Source organism: Dromiciops gliroides, chromosome 4 (genome assembly GCF_019393635.1).
Source record: "Dromiciops gliroides isolate mDroGli1 chromosome 4, mDroGli1.pri, whole genome shotgun sequence".
Classification (NCBI taxonomy): Eukaryota; Metazoa; Chordata; class Mammalia; order Microbiotheria; family Microbiotheriidae; genus Dromiciops; species Dromiciops gliroides.
Window position 1 is genome coordinate 438,564,321 of NC_057864.1, and position 27,097 is coordinate 438,591,417.

General features: G+C 39.8%; 1 protein-coding gene across 6 annotated transcripts in view; it reads right to left on the reverse strand.

Annotated features, from left to right (window-relative positions):
* Positions 1-8,182: 8,182 nt before the first annotated feature.
* DRAM2 (DNA damage regulated autophagy modulator 2) overlaps positions 8,183-27,097 on the reverse strand; it is a 38,524-nt gene continuing 19,609 nt past the window's right edge. For 4 of the 6 annotated variants that reach the window (XM_044003820.1, XM_044003818.1, XM_044003821.1 and 1 more), the window contains 5 exons: positions 19,796-19,935; positions 16,766-16,943; positions 15,874-15,956; positions 14,532-14,624; positions 8,183-13,638 (listed from right to left, as the gene is read on the reverse strand). In XM_044003820.1, the coding sequence (XP_043859755.1) occupies positions 13,531-13,638; positions 14,532-14,624; positions 15,874-15,956; positions 16,766-16,943; positions 19,796-19,935 (602 nt within the window). In that variant the 3' untranslated portion in view covers positions 8,183-13,530. Of the gene's footprint in view, positions 13,639-14,531; positions 14,625-15,873; positions 15,957-16,765; positions 16,944-19,795; positions 19,936-20,490; positions 20,580-27,097 lie in introns of all 6 variants that reach the window. The other 2 variants (XM_044003816.1, XM_044003817.1) reach the window with 2 other exon arrangements.

A 27,097-nucleotide genomic window follows, 5' to 3' on the forward strand; every position in this document is an offset into this window, starting at 1 on the left:
TTACTATTTCTTGGCTTTTTACTCCTTAAAGTGTAGCGCTGCTTCCAAGACACACTGTTCATGCTACAGTGTGGCCCAGGGGGTGATTGGGCTTCTTCTCAGGCTGCCTGGCTTGTGAATAATCACAGCCGCTTTCTCTATGACCTGGAAACAGAAGTCTGATTGAACTCTGATTCTCTATGGTCGGAAGCTTGGCGTGCTTTTACCCCTCCCCCACTGGGCCACCACCACTCGATTTAGCCCACTGGTTCAGACCCAGGGCGCTTTGCCCCAACTCCAGTAGATACTGCCTCCCCTTCAACCCAGCCTACCGCTGAACCCCCTCACCAGTCTGTAATCCCAGCCTCAGAAGCTGCTGGTGCTGAAGACTCTGACATGTGCTGGAAGCAGTGTCCCTGGCTGGGTCCGGACCGCGTGCTGAGCTGTTCAGCCTGATCAATAGGTGATCATAATTGCCCTCTTTTGTGGAGAAACAGTCTCACTCTGTTCTTATGTGCATTAGGCTGTTCTGGGTTTTGATTTTTACCGCATTATTTGGGTGTGAATGGATGGGTTTATCTGGAGCTTGTGGGAGTCACAGTCTCTCTCTGCCATCTTGGCTCCACCCCCCCCCCAATTCTAATTCTTAAACAATTATTTTCCCCATCAGCTTTTACACCTCTTTTTCCAATTTTCCAACTGTATTTTTAAGAACCTATTTTCTTTTCAAAGCTATTGACTTTCTCTTGTGTAACTCTCATTTCTTCTCCCAATTTTTCTTCTACTTCTCTTATTTGGTTTATAAAATCCCTTTTGAGTTCTGCCAGGAGGGCTTTCTGATCTCAAGACCAATTCTTCTTCCCCTTTAAGGCTTCAGATGTAGGTGTTTTATCATTGTTGTCTTCCTCTGAGTTTATATTTCGATTCTTCCTGTCACCATAGTAATTGTCAATGGTGAGGGTTCTTTTTTGTTCCTTCTTCATATTTTTTTAATCTTTATTTTAGCCTCTTTTGTGCCTTTCAAGGTTGACTTCTACTCCAGGGGTAAGTGTGCACTGTATGGAGCTTCTTTTGCAGGGGGTATGGGGGCTGAGTCACCAGTTTTCTGCTCTGAGGAGTCAGCAGCTTGCAGCTTCTCACTGCAATGGAGTGTCCCAGCTTATTTGGCCTGTTGGGTAGCCAATACTCCAGCCTGCAGATTGCCTTCAGTGTTGGGGCTAGAGGCCTCACAACTGGCATTCTGGGCCAACAGCTTGGCCTGAGCTAGGACCTTGGGTCTTCAACTGCTGATCTTTGCTGTGACTAAGAGCCTTTTGCTGGCTTGCCCAGACACCCTCTGTCCTGAGCTATGCTCCCCTTCTACCCAAATGAAACAAACCCTTCCTGAAGATCTTCTAGGTTATCTTAAATTGGAAGATTGTTTTGCTCCATTTTTTTTTGGCAGGTTTTGCAGTGCCAGAATCTGTTGAGAGGCTTAATGTTTCTGAGGAAAATTTGGGAGAGCTTGGGCAGCTTCCTGGTTTCATTCCACCATCTTGACTCTGCCTCCAGAACTGGTAAAGTAGCTTAGAGGGAGAAAAGATGAGAGCTCAGGAAATAACCCTGAAGGACACCTCTGGTTAGAGGACATAATCTAGAGGAGGATCCAACAAAAGAGACAGAGAAGTGGTCCAATAAATAGGAAGAAAATGCCAAACAGGGATTTATATATGATCTTGGATAATGAGCCACTGAAGTTTGTTGAGCAGAGAATGATATGGTCAGTTCCATGCTTTAGGAAAAAGCATTTGGAAACTGAGTGGAGCATGGATTAGATTGAGGAGAGACAAATTAGAGAGACCAACTAGAATGCTATTATAGTCATATAGGCAAAAAGATGATACAAGTCAGGACAATGGCTGAGTTGAGAATATGGGATGTTCTATTTTGGACATTTTTGAGAGTTTGAGAGGCCTACAAGGGATCAAGTTAGAGAAGTTCATATGGCAATTAGTATTATGAGATTGTTGCTCAGGAAAGACACCAGAAATGGAGATGCAAATCTGGAAACCATCTGCTTAGAGATAATAATTGAACCTGTGGGACCTGATGAGATCACCTAGTGAAACAGCATAGAGTGAAAAAAAAAGTCTAGAATAGATCCTCTGAGGGACATCTACAGGTAGTAGTCCTGGCTTGGATGAACATCAAGCAAAAGAGACTGAGAGGAAGTGATCACATAGAAAGGGAAATCAGAAGAGATCAATGTCAGAAAAACCTAGAGAGGGGAAGGCATCCAAGAAGAGATAGTGCTTAATAGTGACTGAAGAAAGGTCAAGAAGGATGAGGACTAAGAAAAACACCATTAGATATGAAAATTAATACATTATTGGCTTTGGAGGCAGTCGTCCTAGTTGAATGGTGACCTTGGAAACCAGATTGCAGGGGGTTTAGAAGAGAGGCATAGGGGGGCAGCTAGGTGGCGCAGTGGATAGAGAACTGGCCCTGGAGTCAGGAGTACCTAAGTTCAAATCCGGCCTCAGACATTTGACACTTACTAGCTGTGTGACCCTGGGCAAGTCACTTAACCCCAACTGCCTCACCAAAAAACAAAACAAAAAACAGAGAGGCATAGAAGGAAGTGGAAGCAGCTGATGTGGATGGCTTTCTGAAGACATTAGATAATAGTGCAAATGGTTGGATTAGGCAAGGGTTTGTGTTTGGTTTTGTGTGTGTGTGTTTTAAGGATTAAGGAGACATAGGAGTGTTTGTACATACCAGTGAAGGAACCTGTAGAAAGGAAGATGTTAATAGGGACAGGGAGATGATTATGCAGAAAATCTGCAGAGAGGATGGGAGGGCCTGGGATCAAGTGTTCATGTAGAATTTAGCTTAAGTTTGTCATGGAAAGATGGTTCAGAAATGGGGAAGGGCAGAAAGTGAGGATAGAGGGAGATGACTGAAAGATAAAAGTTTATAGGGAAAGTGGATACTCTTAACAAATAGTCTCAACTTTTATTTTTAGTGAAATATGAAGTGAAGGACCTCACCTGAGAAGATAATGGAAAGATGTTTGATAAAAGGCTTAAGGAGAGCCAAAAGACTGATAGTAGCCCTTGTGGCCAATGGGTTAGGAAACTAGGGAGGTAGAAAAAGATTGCTTTGCTACAATGGAGCCCCAGTTGAGATTATGCAGTATAAATTTGTAGTGGACCCAATCAGTCTGGTTTTATGATTTTCCAGCTGTATTCATTAGCACAGGAGGTGGGTGGTAGGAGTAATGCATAGTTGGAATTTGTCAAGTCATGATTAGCAGTAGGACAAGGAAACAAAGCATTTTCAAGTACAGAGTTGAACTGGTTCACCAAGATAGAAAAGGGATGAGTGTAGCAACTACAATGGTGATGACCTGGGAAAGAATTGAGGGGTGAGGGAATGAATGTAATGGTAAGGACAAAGAATAGGGTTTGCGATCATAAGGCAGTTAGAATGATAAATAAAAGATTAAGATTATGATTAAATAATGTCAGAGGTCATAAACATGGAAGTAGAATAGCAGTTGTTGATGGCAAGATCAAGTGTATACCCATCTCTGCACGTAACTGAGATGGACTGGGAGAGTAGGACATAGAAACTGTTGATCAAAAAATTGGGAAGTTAGGGTTCTTGAGAATACATTAATATGTATGATGAATGATTGTACATATATAACCTATATCAGACTGCTTGCTATTTTAGGGGGAGGAGAGCGGAGGGAGGGGAAAAAATTCAGAACTCAAAATCTTATTAAAATGAATTTTGAAAACTCTATTTACATGTAATTGGAAAAAATACTTTTAAGTAAAAATAAAGTATGTCAAATTCCTCAAACATGAGGGTAGGAGTTATGAAATGACTGTGCCAGGAAGTGAACTTAATAAAAGAAAGAGAATTGGGTGATACATTTGTATAGCACCAATGTAGAGGTAGGAAATGATGCCAAGAGATAGTAATAGAGGGAATCTGGATGTGGCAATGGGGAGCAAGGAGTAATCTGCTTTCCCTACTATGAGAATTGTGACTCATATGAGACATGAGCTAAAGTCAACAAGCACTTATTAAGCATCTACTATGTACTGGGTAACTTTGCTAAGTGCTGGAGATAGAAAGGTGTGGGAAGAGTCCCTTCCCTCAAGAAGCTCACATTCTAATGGGAGACTATATTCAAACAAGATATAGATATGATAAATTGGAGAAAATTTTAATAGGGAAAGCACTAGTTTTCAGAGGAACCAGGAAAGGTTGCTTGCAGATAGTGAGATTTGAGCTGAAGAAACCAGAGAAACCAAAAGGCAGAGATTGGAAAAGAGAGAATTCCAGACATGGGATACAGCCAGTGAATTTGTGTTTTGGGCAAGAAAAAGCAGGAAGCCAATGTCGTGGGATCAAAAAGTATATAGGGGTGGGATGAGGAGTAAGATGTAAGAAAACTGGAAAAGTAGGGGAATATAACGGACCTCAACAACAAAAGTGAGGGTTTTATATTTGATCCTGGAAGTTATAGGGAGCCCCTGGAGCTTACTGAATACAAGGTGATGGGGGGTGACATTGTCAGACTTGTGCTTTAGGAAGACCAATTTGATAGCTGAGTGGAGGATGGACTGGAGTGATGAGAGCCTACTCCAAGGTGACAGTGTCATTGATGAGAAGAGCACACAGATTAGAAATGTTGCAAAGACAGAATTAACAGAATTTGGCAACAGATTGGATAGAGGCAGGAGAGTAGAGAGTTGAGGATTACACTTAGGTTATAAGCTTCAGTGACTGGAAGGATGGTGGCACCCTTGACAATAGTAGGGAAGTTAGGAAGAGAAAAGGGTTTTCTCAATGAATGCCAAAAGATGAAGAAATGTTTGGGAAGAAAGAATATACACTAATTATAGAGTAGGCATCCCAGAGAACAAAGTAAAAGAGGTGAGTAGGTACACTGTAGTGGAACTTTGGGCAAGGGAAGTTAAGGTTGAAGTAGATGAGAATAAGAGGTCTCGGAGCTAGGGTTGGGGAACAGGCTTTGTACATATGCATCTAAGGGGTTCAGTATAAGAAAATGGGATGTGTATAAGCAAATAGTAAACTCAAAGAACATAGTCTAGGAAGATGAAAAGTTCCGTTTTAGACAAGTTAAATTTGAAATGACACACTATCAGAATAGAAATATATAGCATGAACTTGAAGATGTGAAGCTGAAACTTAGAAGAGGCCATTTGAGGGCAGGATCTCTTAGGCAAAGGCATGGTTTATTGATTCATTTAAGGAGACCCTGATTTACATGATGCTAGGAATGAAATTTGTAAAGCAAAGATAGAGAAAAGCATAGAAACGAGATATGGTGGAACAGAGTACATCTTTTAGTAGGGGGAAGATAGAGTATCCTGAGCAGTAAGAAGAATCATTTAGTGTCAATTGAAGCAAAGTAAGTCGTGTTGAAGGAGAATAACTAAGAAAAGACCATAGAAGCTGGTGTTCAAGAGATGATGAGATGACTTTTAACAGAAGTTTTAGTACAGTGTGGGAGACAGAAGCCAGATTCTGTAGTGCTCCAGAGATAAATTGGAGACAGTATAAACTAAAAGTTTGGTGATTAAGAAAAGCTTTAAGAAAGACCAGATGTGTAGATAATGGTGTAACACTGTTACAACAATTAGCTCACTTTAGAATTAGGGACAATATCCATGAAGTTCTCTTTGGCTTTAGGGAATTATTTTAGATGAACAACTATGAGTTTAATCACAATTGCTCCTAGTAAGAAAGATTCCTCAGTTAGGCAAAGATTGGACACTGCCTAAATTTACACCTAAGTCTATGTCTCAATAATCTCTGACCTCTTCATGGTTGCAGAAAAATTCAGTTTACTGTAACCTTAGGTAATGAAATAGCAGATTATATTATTTTATTTGTAGATAGACAGCAACTTGGAGGGGGTTTTCTGGGAGTCCTCTTGGCCTAGGTCTTCTATTATGAAATGTCTGTAGAGCCAATTACCTTATCCAGTGTCTCTCTTCTATGACACAGCTCATTCCTACCTTTGCTCTTCAGGAGTGTGCTTGCTATTGTTCAAACTTTCAAATTCCAGCTAACTCAATGCTTTTAATACATGATTCAGAGGGCATTGAAAAAAATTCTGTCTAGACTTTTTGTCAGTTTTCATTTCACTTCATTAAATGTCTTTCAAAGACTTCACACTTAATCTAAGGCCTATGAGCAAGATCCATTAATGGGTCATCTTATTTACTTTAAGTGGTTCCAATCCAGCCAGTGTGAAGAAAAGAAAATAGATGAAAACCCTAGGGAATGAAGAGATAGAATGAAGAACCTAAATGGGGGTGGGGCAGGGGGAATTATCCTTGGAAACGAGGAAGAACACTTCTTCCTCTAAGAAAGGAGACTATGGAGAGAGAGGTGAAGATAAAAAAAAAAAATTAAGGTGGTGAGGTTGATATGGCTAGACTCTGTGATCCCTCAAAGTCATAGAGAATCTGATTTTCATAGAATTATATGTCTACAAATGGGAGGGATTTAACCTTTTATTACTTTCATTTCAAAAGGAAGCTTTCTTTATCTGTCAAAGGATAGTTGGCTTTGCAAAAGAGCCAAAGAATCTTCACCGTGTTTAAAAGGACCTTTGACAGCTAGTTCAATCCACACCTGTACTGAATCTCCTCTACAACAGCCCCAATCACTGATCATTTGGCCTTTCATTGAAGAATTCCTGGAAAGGGGAACACACTACTTCCTAAAACAGCCTATTCAACTTGGATAACTAATTGTTTGAAAGATTTTCTTATCTCTGGCCCAAATCTGCCTGGAGAGGTAACTTCTACCTATTGCTCCAGGTTCTTCTCTCTGGGCCTAAACAGATCAAGTCAAATCCCTCAATATGACAGCTCTTTAAATATATGAAAACAACTATCATGTTCCTTAGGTCTTCTCCAGGATAAACATATCCAGATCCTTCAGCAGAATTTCAAATGGCCTGGCCTCAAGGCATTTCACCATCCTGGCCCTCTTTCTACTTACCAATGTCCTTTCCACAACAGAGCACAATAAGTATAAATGAGAAGGGCACAATATAGAGCAGCTACGCTGTAGTAGTTATGGCACTCACCTTAGAGGTAAGACCTGTTTTCAAATTTCTCTTCAGATACTTACTAGCTGCATGTTCCTGGACACATGTTACACAACCTCTCTGTTTATTTCTTCTACTGTAAGATAAAGCGGTTGGATTCAGTGGTCTCTAAGCTTCCAGCTCTGAATCCATGATCCTGTGATTTTTCCTAGATGGAGGCAGCATTGCCTAGATAGAGATGTGGCCTCAGAACAAGCAAGACCCAGGTCCAAGTACTCCCTCTGATACAGACTTTCTCTGTGATCCTGGGTGGCTCTCTTAAGACTTGGAGTTGGGTCAGGCCTGCTTAAATAGTTTCCTTACCTGGGAGTTCCCCATACCAAGTAAATTGTAGTCCCTATCCTGATCCTATTACTACCTCTCTCATTCAGGACACCATTATCCAGCTTAATGTATCACAACAGTTCTTCTCAATGCCATTTTTTACTACTGATTCACATTCAGTTTATAACCCACTAAAACCCATAGATATTTCTACACATTTACTGTTACTTAGTCAAGTCTCACTTATCTTGTACTTGAGTGAATTTCGGTTTTTAAATCTCCAACTAGGACTTTACATTGCTATTAAATTTCACTTAATTTGGTTTGGCCCACTGTTCAAGGATATACAGATCTTTAGGAATCCTGACTCTCTTATGCAATGTTGGCTATCACTCCCAAATGTATGTCTTCTGTAAACTTCATACATGTAACACAAGTCTTTAAGTTAATGCACAGCACAAGGTCAAGTTAAAATCCCTGAGGCCTTCAACTAGAGACCTTTTTTCAAGCTGAATGTTATTTTATTAATGACATTCTTGTTCAACCAGATACGAACACAGCTGTACTATTGTCTACTTGACATCTTATCCACAAGGATTGCACAAGCAACTTTAGAAAATGCTTTGCTGAACATGTCCCATCTTTCAGTAGAGTATTGGGGGGGGGTCTATATGTGGAGAATGTTTTATTATTTAGATATGATCACTGTCTCTGATGGTGTTACTTAACTGTTTTATTCTAAGACAGAAAGCATATCTAGACACTACTGTGATGTAAAAATAAAAGACCTCAATAAAACATTAAAATATTTTAATTTTACTGAAAAGTAAACTATGTCCATGGTTTTCCCAACATATTAATCTAGCAATCCTGTCAGAAAAGAAAATGAGGTTAGACTGTTCTCAATAAACCCATTTTTACTCAATGACCACATATTCTCTTTTTTTCTTAAAGACTATGGAATCCAACACCCTCATTTTATAGCTAAGAAAACTTAGCCCAAGAAAGGTTCAATAATTTGCCCTGTGGTCAAGTACTATAACTATTAGGTTTCTAAGGTAGGATTTGAAATTGGGTCTTCTTGACTTGAAGCCTAACACTCTACCACCTAGCCACCCCTTAACTCTAGGTGACATTCCACATTCTAGTCATAGCAAACAGGGGATTAGGAAGAAAGTGTCAAAATAAAAACAGCTAAACTGGTACAAACTTCCCAGGGTATTGGCTTTGCACTCCTACACGGGGAACCTACTTTTAAAAAAGGACCAGTCTGGTCTGCCTCAGTACCAGATGCAACACAAACCTCACTGAAATACCTCCTTCTTCCACACAGCACAATTCTAGTGGCAGGCCCCAGCTGGGACTTTCATTACTAGTGCTGACCCATCAACCAATTTTTCTTAGTTTTTTATAATCTAAACTTCCTTCATCCTTAAAAAAATCCTCACTCGATCTTGCCATGCCTGCTAGCTACTGACCTCTATCTCTTCTCCATTTTGTAGCTAACTCCTTGAGGAAGCTTTCTCTACTCAGTGCCTCCGCTTGTTTCACACTCTTCTAACCCCCTCCACAATCTGGCTCCCAATTTCATCATTTGATTGAAGCCACCCTCTCTATAGATATATCAGTTGCCACATCGAATGGTCTCTTCTCAGTCCTCATCATCTTTTGCAGCCTCCAAGTGCTTTCCTTTCCTTCTGGACACTCCTCACCGAGCTCTTGCGACCCTGCTTTCCAGGCTCTCCTCTTAACTGTCCAACTACTCCTTAAGTTTCCTATGCTGGTTCTTCCTCTACCTCATATGGGCTCTGGGTGTAATGCTCAGTATCCATCACCTCTGCCTTAATATCCCTAACTTCTTTCAAGACTCAGATCAGTTTATAGACTAACACGCTAGTGCATTCACATAAGAGGTTTCCTGATGAAGCTTATCCAAAAAAAAAAAAAAAAAGCACATGGTTAATTATCCAGGATCATCAGATTCTCATTCTTATACAGATTGCTCTTGCCTACATGGTACTGGGGTCTAATTCTTCTTCCCTTCCTGTTCCTGACACCTTTTAAGACATTTCTCTAGTAAAATCCAGGAAAAAGTACATCATGATCAATGTGTTTAGAGACAACAACCTTTCATCAAACAGCAAACATTTCTTGGAAACTTGTTAACTACTCTTGGATTGGAAATGTTTTGCAAATCTCGGGTAGACAGTTTACATCATTGAGGGCAGTATCTCACTGAAGGTTAAATCATGTCAAGAGATCTACCCAGGAAAAAGCAATGCCCTTCCAACAAGAGTTATTTAGGAAGTGATACTGGAGAAATGAAACCAAGGGATGGGATCTGAAGATGAATCACACAGTAAAGAGGTTTGGAGTAGCTATAGCTGGTCATCAACATTTATGTTTGATCCCTTATGGTCCATGAGCTACTTCTACACGCAGGTGTTGTCCCTGTCCTTTGGTTCTTCTACTGCTGAGTTGATGAGACAGCTATGAAATTACATTCTTTCTTTCTTTCCTCAAACTTAACCCAGTAACTTTTTTTCATTTCTTCCACTTTTATCTTTGGCCTTGAAGCAAGTGTTAAAATGCAAATATGGTTGATGTCTATAAGGGGAAAGTTAGAAAATTCATTAGGACTATAAATTTGCTGCTATCTTCACTAACTTAAAGACCTTGCTCTGAATGTAGTACATGAAAACATCGTGTGGGAGTTGGTGTGGCAAGTGAAGCTTCAGTGGACTAGTCCATTGTTCATTGCAGATTACTTTGTTTTTCTCAAATGTGCACTAAGAGATGCTTTCAGGAAAGGCAGGATTTTGCTTTGCAATGCTCATCTGAAAAGATTATGGACATATTCCCAAACTTTACAAACATTCTTCAATAACTCTTAATATACCATGTCATTGATTTAAAATTTCTTCTTGAACATAATCTTATTTTTAGTCTTTATCATTCTTAGGAATAACAAGTCCCATAAATTTATTGCACATTCTTAAAGTATCCCGTCTTTTTATTGATCCGGGAGCTACTTCTTTCAGACATTAAGAAGCAGAGTTTCAATACTTCATGAGAACACATTCAGATGTCTCCTATCTAGAGCATTCACAGGATTTTATAAACTGATCTCACCTGCCTTCATTTTCTTTTCCAGACGAGAGTCCTAAGTTGTTTTCTAGATTTTCTTCTTATAGATGACTTCTATTCATGGATCATTCCAGCTGCTTTTCTCTGGGCCTTCTCTAGCTTACTTGCGGTTTTCTTGAGAAGGTAGCATTCAGAACCACATCATGTATTCCAGATGTAGACTCCGTTTTTTATTTAATGTGGTATTACTGCTTTGTTTCCAGTGTGTTTTCCTTATGACATAAAGGCTTTGATTTTCTTTGATGCAACATAATACAAGGAATGTTTTTAAGCAACAGCCTCTAGTGACTCCTAGGTCCTTTCCCTGGGTCATAATCAACAGCTCAAATCTTAGGAGCAATGCATAAAATATCTTTTTCAAATGCTTTATTTTACCCTCTTGTCCATGCTAAGGACTCAAATGCCACTTTCTTGATCACTCATGCTGGCTTGTGAGATAATCTTGTCATTTTTTCTGATCCATTTGGTATTTTAGTGCTCAGAAAACCTTGGGGCCATCTAAGACTTGGAGATTTTCCAGTGAATTTCTAGAAAATTCACTGAAATCTTAAATAAGAGATGAAGTGATTACTGAAGAACTCTACCATGAAAAATTCATTGATAAAAAGATTTTGTATCTTTTGTTTTATGCTTTTTAAACTAGTTTCTTTTCAGCAATAAATTCTCACTAACTCCCTAGTAAACCTTTTAAGTAAATAAATAAATCTATATCTGTCTTAAGTGATTTTTTAAAATGGAACCTGGGTAAAGGCTTTTTGAGTCTAGGTTTCTACAAGAAAATGGTGGCTGGATCTGGGTACCTGATGTGAAATTTAAACACATCATTATTTACTTAAAGTCCTGTGGGGAACAGATTCTGGTTCAACATAAAGAGGAACTTTCTAACAATTACCGCTGTTCAAAAAATGGAAGTGATCATTACTTCACAAGACAGCTTGTCAGTGGTATCATTTAAGCACAAATTGAACAGCTATATGATGTGTAGCTTCAGAGGGGATTCTGATACCAGGTAAACTTTTTTTTTCTTTTCTTTTTTTGTGAGGCAATTGGGGTTAAGTGACTTGCCCAGGGTCACACAGCTAGCAAGTGTTAAGTGTCTAAGGCCAGATTTTAACTCGGGTCCTCCTGAATCCAGGGCTGGTACTCTATCCACTGCGCCACCTAGCTGCCCCACCAGGTAAACTTCTAAAGTCCCTTACAACTTGAAAAATCTATGATTTTACATTGATGGTGACCAATGGTCTTGCTTTGAGCAGAACCTATCACTTTAAAGAGATGACTGCCTTTTGAGAGTAGAAGGATAAATAGGCCTAGAATGTTTATAACTTTGGATTACTTCTTGTTATGAATGGTAGTTGCATTTGACGACCTGCAATATATATTCATAAAGTAAAAGGCAAATTTAACTCCATAGTTTCCCTGGCTTTGCACAACAGTTTCTGCTTTTATGCCTGAGGATTTGGTCATTTTTCTTGCAAAGGTCTACCAAAGGCAACTCTCAGAGGAGCTGATGCTCTTCTCTCAATACTCTTAGGAACTTTTATCTCTTTTGAATGACTATGAACCTTAATAGTATACAATGTATTTGTCCAGATAAGGCCTCAAGTAGATGCCTTGAAAATTGAAGACTGTTTAGATTCAGCTATGAAATGAGAAGGTAGGAGAGGAAATTGTTCATGAAACTTGGTGTATCACAACTACCCTCTATCTAGTTTTCTTTTCTGTTGGGTTTCACTCTCTGGAAGTCATACATAGTTCTTTAACAGATTCGAGTCATGGTTGTTTAAAGATCCTTTTACAAGGTTAATTACTGATTACTTAAACTTCCTAGCTTCAAGAGCTCTTTTGTGGTAGATGCGGCATATTCCAGTGAAAAAAACGTAGTAAAACTCTTTACTTGTAGTAAACCTATCACTTAGCTTTGTTAGACGATGTACCTCAGGAATGAGACAAAATTCTCGGAAGCTGCTGTATATGTGCAGAGGAGGCAGTGTTGACCCTGGGAAATGTCTAATATTTTATGGCACAACCAAGGCAGTACTCATCTTCTTGAAATGATCTGACACTGGGAACTTAGGACCTGTGACCTGTTGTCTTTTGTCTGGATCCAGGCTGATTACACTGTGAAACAAGTTTCTGTTGGGGCATCAGAGGCTTAAGGAATCTGGCTTCTTTAACTTTATGTTAAAGACCTTCCTGAGGTCATGTACAATTACAGTTTGTGAGTAAAAAAAAAAATCTTAATTAACATGGCATGGGGGCAGCTAGGAGGTGCAGTGGATAAAGCACTGGCCTTGGATTCAGGAGGACCTGAGTTCAAATCCAGCCTCAGACACTGGACACTTAACTAGTTGTGTGACCCTGGGCAAGTCACTTAATCCTCATTGCCCTGCCTCCCCCCCCAAAACAAAAACAAAAAAAAACAAACAAAAAACATGGCATGCACAGTCTAACTCTGATTCTAGAGGAGATATTGACCAAACTCTAGAAGTTCCTTGAGTATTAGGAGTCCTAGAATACAACACTCTCACCTGTACCAGATATATGGCGCTCCAAACAAAACATGCACTGTAATGATTTGCAAGCTGTGAAAAACCTTTTTTCTGCAGAATGTCCTGTGAAAAATTGGTTTCTGCAGAATTTTCTGTGTACTTCCAGGTGCTTCCAATTAAGAAGGAAGAAAAATTGCAATGCTATATAGATTGCGTATATACATACATATATATATATATACATATATACAGTCCTTTGGTTTTATTTTCCAAAATTAAAAAAAAAAAAGAAAGTGAATATGCTTTAAATGCCTCTCTGGATAATATCACTTAAAATCACTTGTCAAATGGCTTATTACATATCATTTGAGTAACATTATTAAGCAGTGTCTTTGTTAGCCTTGATTAAGTGCTTAGAAATTTGAGAGCATAGTAAGTACTTTTCAGGAACAATCTGCCAATCCCTGAGCATCATAATCATCACAGATACAGCTTCTTCCTTTGTCATGAGTCCTTTGAAAGAAGATGGGTTCTTTCACTGTTAATAAGGGAAGGGGCAGTGTCATAAAGAGTCAGTCCTTGTAAATTAGCTTCTACACGTAAGGAAATTTTCTGTAACACAAAAGAGAATTAGAAACAGCTATTAGGTCTTTGAGGATGGATTATATCTTTGATATAGTCTTGAACATCATGGATTAACAAGGAATACAAATAGACAATGTGAATTAAATAATTGTTCTACTTCTAAAGATATCTCTAAGCACCAAATAGGAACTATGAACTTCTCAGATATTGGAAGTTGCTTTTTTTCCCAACTAATAGCCAGTAAAAAGAAATGCTGATATGCAATTTTTAAGTTTTGATGGGGCGGATGCAAATGTTGTGGAACAAGGCAAGGGTAATCATCTTAGAAAACTATTTCTGATGGTTGGTCTTTGTAACAATTGGAATGATGCCACCTGCTGGAGACTTACTGTAGAAAAGCTCCGCCATGAGGTGAAGGTCTCTGAGGGCAAGACCATGTTCTTTTCTTTGGCGTCAGGAAGTGACATTCGCGTGTGGGAGGAAGAAGGGGGGAGCCTGGAGCTCTGACTTGCTCTCTTTCCTGTGGACTCTGGCAGAGGGCGGAGCTAGGAATGCTCTTTCCCTTTAATAGACAGAGGAATCTAGGCCTTTCTCTCTCTCTTTACAAAATTCTTATTCTCGTTAATAAATGCTTAAAAGTCTAACTCTTGCTAAAGCTTATAATTTATTGGTGACCACTCATTAGATTTTAGACAGACTAGCTAGAATTTTAGCCTTAACAGTTTTATTACTAACTAAGATGGTACTTCCATGAAAATAGAATCTAAACCATCTGAAGATACTACTTTTTGGAAATGCTATTTGCTGTACAAATTTTGAATGGATTAAATCAATAATATAAGTTATCTACACTTCAAACTGAAAGACATACTTCTTTAAAAATCTAATTCTATTATGTTTTATGTCAGAGGAATACTTACCTGAAAATCACGAATATAAGTCAGGAAAAAACCAAAAAAAGAAAAAGACATGGACCATTCTGCTGCAGTGGTGATCATATGAAGTACATATCCCTTGAATTAAAGGGAAAAAAAGTGGATTGAGATGTTTAGATTTCAAATGGCCCATACTTTATCTTTTAAAGATGACCTAAAATTCTTAATTACCATTTCTTCCATCTGAACAGAAAATCTTCACATATTAGCCATAATTAACACTATTAAATGGGGAGGAGGGGGAGGGCAGAGTGAGGAAAGACTCATTCTTATGATGATAAGGAAACAAGAGAACTTTCCAGTTGGGCAATTAGGATGTAATTTAATTATCTGGAAAATTACTGCATGATCAACATGGCTAGGATTTTGTTCTATAAAATTCACTGAGTTTTACAAAATAGCCATGGAAATAACGAAAGCATCAGTTATACCATTTCATGCATCGCTATAAGCATGCCCAGTTCAAATGTAAAGATAGATGTTCTGAGCTTTATTCTAAGATGATTGAAAATAGAATCAATTCCATTCAGTGCTCTATGAAGAAGAATAATTTTTAGCTTTTATGTATACCCTCTTTCAGTAGGATCCAACAAAGCGAAGGATCCTTCTTCCTCCAAATACCCTGTGCTTTCTCCTCAAAAAAAAAAAAACCAGAGCTATTTTTTAGGGACCAAATTGCAAAATTATTCATTCTTCCAGGTTGCTAACAGCAGAAATTAACCTCACTTCAAGGATAAAAATGAACCTTCTACAAATAAGAGGATTTGGTTTTTTAGCACATAGTGCCACCAAGGCCAAGGTCATGGATTTGATTCATATTCAGGCTTGGAAATACCAGAAAAAACCTCCTGTGATCACAGAATGAAACTTCAAATGTAGTCAGCTGTTTTGTAAATATGAGGCACTGAACAGCACGGTATACTGGAAACGGGGCTGGACTTGGAGATCATAGAGACCCAATTCAAATCCTGCCACTAAAATGAATTAGCAGTGTAACTATGGGCAAGTTATCTCACTTCTCTGAGATTTCGCTCTCAGTCTTCATCTATTAAATGGGGATGATAAAAGAGAAACTGCCTCAAAGGAAAGAAGAAAATGTACCATATAAATGTGAGGGAGGCCATGCAAGAGGGACAGCTCAACAAAGACCATCACCATTCCAGAAAAAACAATTCTGTGTCCACTGTGATAGCCTGGTAGCAACACCTTGGCCCATTACAGACAAACCAATCGTTCTTGCAACTGTTTGGATTTCCATAATGTGCATCCAAAGTGACAGTGAGGGTCCCATTCATCCCTAGCATCTTTGGTCACTTTGATCACTTACTTTGTCCTCAGGGTTCCAGTGGAGCTTTTGTACTATGTCAGAACCAAAATGGCCACTGTACAAAAGTGAGGAGCAAGTCAGCACTATAAAGAAACAAGTCAAGGAAGAATCACATACAAATGAATTAGGTTCAAAGTAGGTCTCTGTGCAAATTCCAAAGACTAGGTTTGATCAAGTGTTACAAAGTGAAGATTAAATGTTTTCCTTAGATAAACCAGGGGGTTAGGTTATGGCTTATGATGCATGGCACCAGCCAATAAATAAAAACTTAGCAGGGGCAGCTAGGTGGCGTAGTGGATAAAGCACCGGCCCTGGATTCAGCAGTACCTGAGTTCAAATCTGGCCTCAGACACTTGACACTTACTAGCTATGTGACCCTTGGCAAATCACTTAACCCTCATTGCCCTGCAAAAAAAACAAAAAAAAAAAAACAAACCTTAGCTCACATTATACCTGCACCTACCAGAACCAAACAAGACCACACTGATCCTCAGTCTACTGAGAGGAGGTAAATAACCCCACTTACTATAAGCTTCTGCAAGACATCTTGTGGATACAAACACCACTCCTTCCTCTACTTTTTTTGAATGGAACATGGGTGGCTGTTTCCTCCTCCTCTAGCCACTCTTCTTTCCCTGTCCGCTCCTGATACCTGGTTCTCTCAAACAGGAGGCGATTGTCTTTGTCTCTGTTCCAGTTATGAAGCTCACATTTAAAATTTTAAACCCTGTATGTGCAGGTATGCCAACCCAAGGATGATCCTTCTGTCACCTAGCTTTTATCCTTCTCCTTAGGGGAGCACAGCTTCTCTCATGAACCAACTGTAGTATTCACTTCAATTTTACTGCCCGGTTTATTTCTGCTTGTAGTCATAGTTTGCTGCAAAGGATACTGCTAAATGCACTCACTCCACACCAGATTACCACCATCAGCCGGATCCAGAAGACTTGTTTGCTATGAATTTTAGGCTGCATTTTGTAGGAGAGGATTGTCTGAACAAACATATAAAAGGAACCCAGGCCAAAAGTAAGCACAGCTCCACATATGTGTGCAGCAAAGATTGTTGTTTTCTGAGGGATGAAAAAGGAAGACAGCTTAACATTTTCAAAACATTTTTGAAGGTACTGATCATAGATTTTGAATTACGCATTCACTGTTTCAAAAAGCTTTGGAAACTCCATACATAACCGTTCTCAAAGACTTATCATGAATATACTTGATGATTAAAGTCAAGCCTTGTTAAATATTTGGAATTTGTCATAGTCCCAAATATAGGAAACGTTACTCTTAACTAGGTAAAAAGTGTGAAATAATTTCTTCCCCTATGATGTTCAAGGCTTAACTCACACAGAAAAAAAATCCACCTTAAAAATCAATAGATTCTATGGGGCTCAAAAAATTAAGATCCCTATTTTGCACCTTCATTTTGAAATCACTTTCAGAATTTGGGAGCTAGAAAGGACCCTGAGAATTATCTAGTCTAATCCCCTCTCATTTTTCAGGAAAAGGATCTATATCAGTGAAAGTGTAAGATTACATAGTGGTAGACCCAGTCCTAGACCCTGGTCCCATAACTAATTATTGCATGTCAGAGACTTTTGGTATATTTTACATAATGAAGATTTTAGTATAAATTATCATTTTCAAAATATCCATCTCATTTTACTTATCAGTATCCACATATACCTTAGCTTATAATAGAAAGCATGTACAATGACATCTTTTCTTCTTTAAGGGATCATGTGACTGAATGTGGAGGTCGCAAAAAATTTGGCAACAGTAAAAGGTTATGTATACCTCTTTTATATACCTATATACCTAGGGTTGCAAAAAAATTTCTCAGGTAAAATGGGGTCATAAATGGAAAAAAGTTTAAAGAGCCCTGCCATAGATAACACAAAGTGAGGACCACTGTAATTCTCCATTTAACAGAAACACACAAGCACAAAACAGCAGCTTTAACAAGTGATGCTTCCAAACATTCCATTTCATGTTGCCACTTTAGATGACACAAAACAACAGAAATTTAAAAGCACGTATGTATGATATAAAACCAAATTAATTATATGTATGTATTTAACAAACATTAATGGATGATGATGATAAGATATAGGAATTTATCTTCCATTTAATATAAAAACCTATTCTTTTCCTTTTAAGTGTCTATTTGATTATGAATTTCCTAGGAAGGCAAAAATATAGTCCTGTCTCCCACTGAGTATTATACTATTTTTCTAGAAATCCCATATTCACTTGCATTCATGTAAATTCAATTTCAACTTTCCTAAGTCATAAGATTTTTAGATGACAGTGATGTTCTCTCAATTTGTAAGGGCCTTACCAAAGTCTCTTTACTGCCCTGGGCCTCAGATTCCCCATCTGTAAAATGAGGGTTGAAACTAGATGTTCTCCAAAATCATTTCTAGCTCTGAATGTCATCACAGAGAAAGGATTCCAACCTGCTTGGTCCCTTAGCTTCTTTTCCCCCACGCTCCAAAAGCCTTCTGTTATTGATAGGCAAGTTTTAAGAATGATTTGAACATACCTGATTCTTATCATATTAACATTGATCAAATTGGGATTTGCATAATGTAAACCCCTTCTTGAGTAATACTCATAATACTCAGAAAGGTAAGAGACCACTACAATAAACCAACCCTTTTGGTCCTGAAAGAAAATAGTATACTTAGTTTTTGTTAATGAAATGGATTGCTCAGTCTTCACAGGTACCTGAAGGGGAATGAAAAGGTACATGGGCACATGCAAACAGGGTGCAATACTTCCCCAAAGATGACTCACAAGTAGGAAATGGCATAAGACACATCTTCAAGGACATAAATGCCTAAGATGGAGGTAGGCCATTTATGTAATAAGAATAAGGGCTAGCTAGCCTAAATGTTTGTACATCCTTTTTCTATTGGGGTGCTTATGTCCATCATTGATGGGGGATGCAACGCCTTCTACCTCTTAGTAAACAGTCTTCATAAGCTATGGATGAAAAATTTATCCTTTGGGGTCAACTTGGTGATATTTTACAAACTTAGCTGGGTTGATCCTTATATAGTAGTCCGTCATTTGGCTCATCCTCAAATTTTTCCCACCTTGGTAGGATCTGCCAGACCAAGCCACTCATAACTTAGAGTATAAGCATAAACTTCAAGAACCCAGAGTCACCTCCATGCCATGATGAAGGATGAAAGAAGGACTTTAGTAGAGGTACTGGTATCTATTGAATATTCAAGTAACCAGAGGAAGGCCTTTAACATGTTGGATATATTCTCCATGTAGGATTTGTAGAAAGATAAGAAAAATAACTGCCCAGGATAGGACTAGCTAGGCTCCAATCTCTGTACCACATTAAATAGCCATAATGAGTAGCCATAACAATGAAGACAAACCCAATTCACTAAGTATGCTGAAGCACAATTTATGAGACATAGATTCTTGGGGGAAAGGAGGTTAGAAATATGAACAGAACTTTATTTCTAGGTGGGCTAAATAGTTTAGAAGAATAATAATAGATGGAATTTATGTAGTATAGTGCTTTAAAGGTGAAGTGCCTTTGATAGTCTTTCATTTGCTCCTCACAATAACTGTGAAGTAAATACAACAAGTATTATTGACCTTTGTTTTGCAGACAAGGAAACTGAATCTCCAAGGCTAAGTGACTTGCCCTGGTCATGAGGCTCAAGCCATTTTCAAAATCAGGATTTGAGGCCAATTTTTCCTGTCCTCAAGTTCAGTACTCTATTCCCTATGTCAAGCTAGATTCTTTTTTGACCAAAGAAAAATAAAAGTTAGGCTGTAATAGGGTTAATCTCAGGCTTTCTCTACCATACAGTCTGTAGGGAAACATCCATGCTGGGCTTCCAGTAGTGAATTCCATTAGGATTCCTAGAAAATTGTGAACTGCCACACAAACCTGGAAGTTTGCCACGATAGAAAGTCCTAAGCAACTAAGTAATCCAAGTGCAAGGCCAGCCTTGTTTAATTTGATGATCCGAGGCTCCTCGGGACTGAGAGCATGAACTTGCTTATAACGAACATATATGGTGGCAACACCTAGAAAGAGAATTCAGAAGTAATAAAGCTTTGAATGACAAAGGAAAAAAAATCACAAAGTTCATTACTCTCTGGCAACACAAATGATCCTTTTAAAGAAAATCTCAAAGAAGAGGAGACAAAAGTCAAAGATTATCAGAGCTGGAAGGGGCCTTTGTGTCCCCCTAGTCCAGCTGCCATCTTCTCTACCACGGCAACTCTGGCCACACCCATCTTGACCTCTTGGCAATCAATTCTTTTGAATTCCTTGTATCCATGTCCTATCACTGTTCCTGTCTCACCAAACTCCAACCTGGATTACCATCTATTTCCTCTTCACCTGCCTAAGTACCACTGAATAAAGGTAGAGGCATCCACAACTGTACCGGCACGGTCCACTAGGAATTTAAGTAATCTCAACTGGTGTCATTCTTAGATCAAGGGAGCCTTCTTCTTCCTCACTGAGACTCTTCCCTTTGTTGTCCCATCCTCCATGCCATGCTACTATGTGTGGTTCTTGCCTCGGCTGTCCTGGGCCACCCTTGGCTGCCCTTTCTGTTCTCTCTGTATACTCACTTGATAACTGCACCAGCTCCCTTGCCTGTCTCAACTGGAAGTTTCCCACATCTAAAGGCTTTCTCACTTCACCTTTGCTTCTCAGCTTCCTTTAAAAAAAAAAAAAACAACAAAACTCATGCTTCAAAGACCATCGATCCTAGGTTACTTTGTGTCTACTTGGTATGGGTTTTGTATCTGTTTACACAGGTGTCGTGGAGAGGGAAAACCTGCTGCATGGGCAACAGCTTGTTTTCCATATTGATCTGCCCAGGCCAGCGCCCTGGAGAGGACACTCCAGCTACTCCTCATGGGGTAGATACAACACGGGATGCGGCAGTTACCGGTTATAAGTCACTCAGGAGCTACGGCTCCCGTATCGGACTGCACAGCCACACTGTGGCCTATGGCTCTTCAAGGCGCTGATCCATGGTCGTCTGCGACTGGTGGAAGCCTACTACACAGGTGTGCATGCATGTAAGTAGATACACACAGGTGCATGCCTCCTGAGAAAATGTAAGCTCTTTGTGGGCAGAAATTGTTTCAGTGTTGAATCCGTATCCTCAGCACCTAGTAAAATACCTGACATAGAGTAGGTGCTTAATGCTTACTGACTGGTTAACTGATGTGAAGACCTCTGGCTAGACGTTTTCCTAACTCCCAAGATATCCCATAACACTTTGGAGTCGAGACAGAACAAATTAAACACGCCTTCCCCAGAATAACCGTTTGAATATTTGAAGGCAGGAGTCCTGTCTTGCTCTCCCTCCACCTGTCACCCCCAAGTCTTTAGGCTCAATGTCCTCGGTTCCTTCAGAGAGTTCTCCTGTGGCACAATCTTGAGGCCCTTCAACATCCTAGTTTCCTTCCTTCAGCTCATCAGCATTGTTCAAACTGTGGTACAGAGGACTGAAGACAATACAGTAGGTATGACACAAACAGGACATCGCACCACAACTACACTATCACCTCTTTTATCTGAACATAGTGCTTCTCTTAATGAAGCCCCAAATCACATCAGCTCTTGTGCAGGCGATTCCCAGACCTATACATCCTATCCTAGTCTGTCTTCTGAGCTGTGGCCAAATATGATGAAATACCTCTTGGGAATCTTTCCTCATGATCCCTCTTCCTCAACTCCTCACCCTAAAATCTAGCCCCTACTCAGCTGCAAAGGTGACTTTTTTCTTTTGGAAGCAATTGGGGTTAAGTCATTTGCCCATGGTCACACAGCTAGTAAGTGTCTAAGGCTGCATTTGAATTCAGGTCCTCCTAACTCGAGGGCTGGTGCTCTATCCACCGTACCACTCAGCTGCCCCATTCACTGCACCACCCAGCTGCCCCAAGGTGACTTTTTTCTAAAGCATCGGTTTAACCTCCAACCCACATGACCCCCTCACCCCCAGCTCAATGAATTCCAATGGCTTTTTATTACTCCCAGGATCAAATATAACCTCCTGTTTGCATCAAAAGATCTTCATGACCTGGCTCCTTCCCACCTGTCTGGTCTACTTCTACTTGGCTCTCCTTCACACATGCTATGATCCAGCAGCACTTGCTATTTCTCAAACGTGATGCTCCACATCCTACCTCCATGCCTCTGCTTTGGTTGTCCCTCACACCTGCCACGCTCTCTCCTCACCTTTGCATCTTAGTGACCCTTCCTTTCCCAGTAGTGCCAGCTACTGTCATAGATTCTCTTCTATCCACTCTTTATATATCTTAAACATGCCTTGTTATTTATGTTGTCCAGCTCATTAGAATCTATGCTCTTTGAAAGCAGGTACTGATTTAGCTTTGTATCCCTGGAATTTAGTGCACTTCCCGACATAAAGTAAATAATTAATTAAACTGAGCTGGTCATAATATCATATCATTAACTCTTTTTATTATGGATTGCTGTGTAGCCATGCCTCTTCTATCCTACACCAACAAAGTTGATATTTTTGAACAAAAGTGCTTACAATTGTTTCTCTTAATTCATCTTACTGGATTCAGTTCTAACTTGTCAAGATCTTTTTGGTTGCTGATTCTCCCACACAATTATCTATGCCTCCTGATTATATGTCCTCTATATAATAGATAAATATACCATCTATATCTTTATCTAAGTCACCTTTAAAAATGTTTCAGAGTACAGGGCCAAGCACAGATTCTTCCAAACTGAGAGTCTCAACATTGATCCAATTCTGAATCCACCACAATACCTGATTGTCTAGCCTACATTTCTCCATTTTTCCGAATCAATCAATAGTATTTATTAAGTGTTTATTATATGCCAGGCATTTGTGCTAGGTACTACAGATTCAAGTACAAAGAATAAGACAATTCCTACTGTCAAAGAACTTACATTCTAATGAGGGAGATAACAAGTACATATATGTGTGTGTGTGTGTGTGTGTGTGTGTGTGTGTATACATATACATGCACACACTCCCTGCTTCGCTTCCTTGTATTTACTATTTTGTGAATATATGCATTAAGTAGATAATGAATGCATATATTTACAAAATAGTAAGTACAAGGAAGTGAAGGAGGGAGATCACTGGTGGTCAGGGAAAATCAGAAAAGGATTTATACAGAAGATGGCACGCAAGCTATACCTTACAGGAAGAAAGGGGAAGTACAGGTAAAGATGCATTCAACACATGCAGGCAACCAATGCACAGTGATGGGAGATGGAGCGGAGAGAGAAGCAATTTACACAGATCAGAGCATGGGCATGCATGAATACCCAATGAGGTTCAAAATAGAGGCTATAACCAGGCTTAGTAGGGTTTTACAAGTTAAACTAAGGAATTGATATTTTATCCTAGAAGCAACAGGAAGCCACTGGAGTTGGTTGAGTCAGGGAACCACATGGTCAATCTGTGTTCAAGGAAAATTATGTTAAAGATTTGATACAAGGAGATCAGTTAGGAAGCTGTGACAATAATGGAGGAAGAAGTGGCAATGGTGGGAATTATGGTGGTAGCTGTATGAGAAAAGTCAGATACAAGAGATGTTGTGAAGGTAAATGCAGCAATATCTGGCAACTGACTAGCTATGTGGGGTTGGAGAAGAGTGAGGAATTCAGGGTGATACCAATATTCCAGGCCTGGGTGACTAGAAGGATAGTCGTACCTTCAACAGAAACTAGAAAGTTTAGAAGAGAAGGTGTAAGGTTGAAAATAAAGGGTTTGGTTTGAGACATATTGTTTACAATGTCTCTGGGACATTTAAAAATGTCAAACAGGCAGGTCAGGTAGGACTCAGAGAAGAGAATGAGACTGGATACTAGATCTGAGAGTCATCTACATAGAGATGATAGTTAAATCCATAGGAACTCATGAGGTTAACAAGAAAGAGGGTATTGAAAGGAGGGCCTTAGCAAAGAACCTTAGGGAATACCCAGTCAGGTGGTATAATAGGAATGATGCCAGCAAAGCAGACTGAGAAAGAACAGTCGGAGGTAGAAGGCAAGCCAGAAGAAAGAAAAAAATATCAAGGACGAGAGCATGGTCAATATTGTCAAATGCAGCAGACAGGTCAAGAAGAATTAGGACTGAGAAAAGACCATCAGATCTGGCAATTAAAAGATCAATGGTAGCTTTGGAGAGAGTAGCTTCGTTGACTGCTGAGGTCAAAAGTCAGAAGGTAAAGAGTTGAGGAATGAGAGAGAGGAAGTGGCTGCAGTGAGTATAGACAATCTTTCAAGGAATTTGCCAGAGAAAGGAGGAGAGATATAGGATGATAGCTTGAGGACAAGACAGATCCTAGTGAATATCTCCAATGATGAGGGGGATTTGGGCATGTTTGAAGGTAGGTGAGAAGGAAGCAGTTGATAGAGAAAGGCTAAAGATTGGAGAGGGGGGATGAGTGGGGATGCCATGACTGAAGATGTTAGAGAAGACCAGAGGGGATGGGACCGGGTACATGTGTAGGGAAATGAGCCTTAGCAAGAGTTACTTTAATTAATAGTGCTTGTTCTTAACAGGTTACCTGTTCAGTAATGCTAGTGAAGGTAATGAGGATTTAAAGGGAAGTTTAGTATCATTCAAAAAAAAACATCTTCACAAGTTTTTCTAAGATGTACATAGTGGGTTTCTTTTAAGGAATACTTCTGCAATGAATTATTTAGTCCAACAAATGCTAATTATTATGGCTGGTGAGAGGACATCTCTGGTCTAAGGAAGGGCCTATCCCGCTAAAAGCATATTAAATATTAAATGTATATAGAAAGAGGAAATAGAGCAAGATTAAGGGGGAGGTGGGGATTGCCAGCAGGATGGGGGTTCCAAAATTGTTCTGACTGGGTAAAAATACCTCTATACACTTCTGGATATCAAATTCACACTGCCACAAAGATGGCAATGGAGCTGCTGACTCCCTGAGACCCGCAGAGATCTCAGCACTTCTCGATGCTTCTGCTCATGGAATATGAACCACCAGCATCAGGATGAGACTCCACAGGACCAGGTGCTTTTGCTGTACAGAACAGCAGTTAGCAAGGCAGCTGGTGATTGAAGGTGTTCTGAGGAAGCTGCAGATTCTAAGAGATGGCAGATGAAAAATTCATTTCTTAAAAAACAAAACAAAAAACTCCTCTTCAGGGGACCCTGCCAATCCTTCAAGTTATCATCCTGTCTCTCTCTTCCCTCTCACTGTCAGATCCTCTCCTGCTTCTTCTCTGACCTGTCTCACCTTTTTTTTTTTTTTTTTCCAGTTTCCTTAGGTGGGTCATCATTTATGCTCTGACTTCTTGATATAAGTCAGGCAGTCAATAAGCACTGATGAAGGGCCTATTATGTGCAAGGCAATGGAAACACAAAGAAAAGCAAAGCAGTTCCTGCCCTCAAGGAGCTCACAATTTAATGTGGGAGACAACATGCCAACAATAACATACAAACAAGCGATATACAGGATAAACAGGAAAAAATCAACAGAGAAAAGGCAGTATAACTAAGAGAGATTGGGAAAGCCTTCCAGTAAAAAGTGGAATTTTAACTGGAACTTGATAGAAGCCAGAGAAAATGTCCAGTCTGGAAATGGGGGGGTCTTGTTTAAGGAACAGCAGCAGGCCAGTGTTACTGGACTGAAAAGTTTTGGGGGAGGGGGGTCAATGTGTAAAAAGAATAGGAAGGCTGGGGAGTTAGGTTATGAAGGGCCTGAACTACCAGAGTATTTAGGTTACCCAAGAGGTCTGTCACGGGCCCTCTTCTCACTCTACATTCTCTCTCGGTGACTTCATTAGCTCTCATAGCCCCAAATGTCATCTCTATAAAGATCACTCTGAAATTTACATCCCAAGCCCCCATCTCCCTCTTGGGCTGCTGGAAATCCCTACCAGAATGCCTAAAACTAAATACAACTCATTATCTCCCCCTCCCATCCAATCTACACTTGTTCCTAATTTCCTTATTTCTGCTACAGGCACACCACCACCCTTCTAGTAACCTCCAGATCATTGGCTAACCTTCAGTCCTTCATTTAACTCCAGCCCTTGCTTCCACCCTGCCTGCCTATACTGAATCAATAACCAAGACCTGATCCACTATCTTTCACACCTGGCCCCTCCTTTCTGTGAATGCTGTCAGCATCACCAGCCTATTTCAGAACCTCATCACCTCTTGCCTGGTCCATTACAATGGCCTCCTAAGTGGCCTCATGGCCACCAGTCTTTCCCATCAGTGACAGTCCTGTAGCACAGGTCTGACAAGATCATTCCTATGCTCAAGAAACTTCGGGGATTTCCTGCTGCCTCCAAGATCAAACACAAAGTATTCTGCTTGGCATTTCAAGTGTTTCACAATCTGGCTCCAATCTATCTTTTCAAAGAGACTAAATATTACTACTGTTAACATGCTCTGTGGTGTAGTCAAATAGGCCTACTCATTCCTGGTGCCTTTGTACAGGTTGTCCCCCCTTGCCTGGAATGCTTCCCCTCCTTCACCCTGGGTAATCCTTAGCTTCCTTTAGAAGCTAAAAGAGTTTATTTTTGATCCTGGAGATCACAGGTCACCACTGGAGCTCAAAGAGAAAGGGGATCACATGGTCCAACTTACACTTGAGAAAGATCACGCTGGCATCTAAGTAGAGGACAGACTGGAATGGGGGAGAGACCTGAAGTAAGGAGACCAGTTAGAAATCTATTGCAATAGTGCAGGGGAGAGGTGAAGAGGGTCTAAAGTAATGTTTGTGTGAATGGAGAGAAGGGACATATTCAACAAGTGTTGTGAAGCTAGAAAAAGGACTTGATAATAGACTATATATATGTACTCCACATATATGTGAAGTGAGAGAGAGTGAGGAATCAAAGGCAATGCACTTCTGAATGACTAGGAAGATAGCAGTACCCTTGACAGTAAAAAGGACTTGAGAAAAAAAGGTTTGGGGTAAAAAATGAGTTTTGTTTTGGTTTTTTGTTTGTTTGTTTTCGGTTTCTGTTGTTGTTGTTGTTGTTTTTAGTGAGGCAATTGGGGTTAAGTGACTTGCCCAGGGTCACACAGCTAGTAAGTGTTAAGCGTCTGAGGCCGGATTTGAACTCAGGTACTCCTGACTCCAGGGCCAGTGCTCTATCCACTGCGCCACCTAGCTGCCCTGAGTTTTGTTTTGGCACACTGAATTTGAGATGCCTAAAGAACAGCCA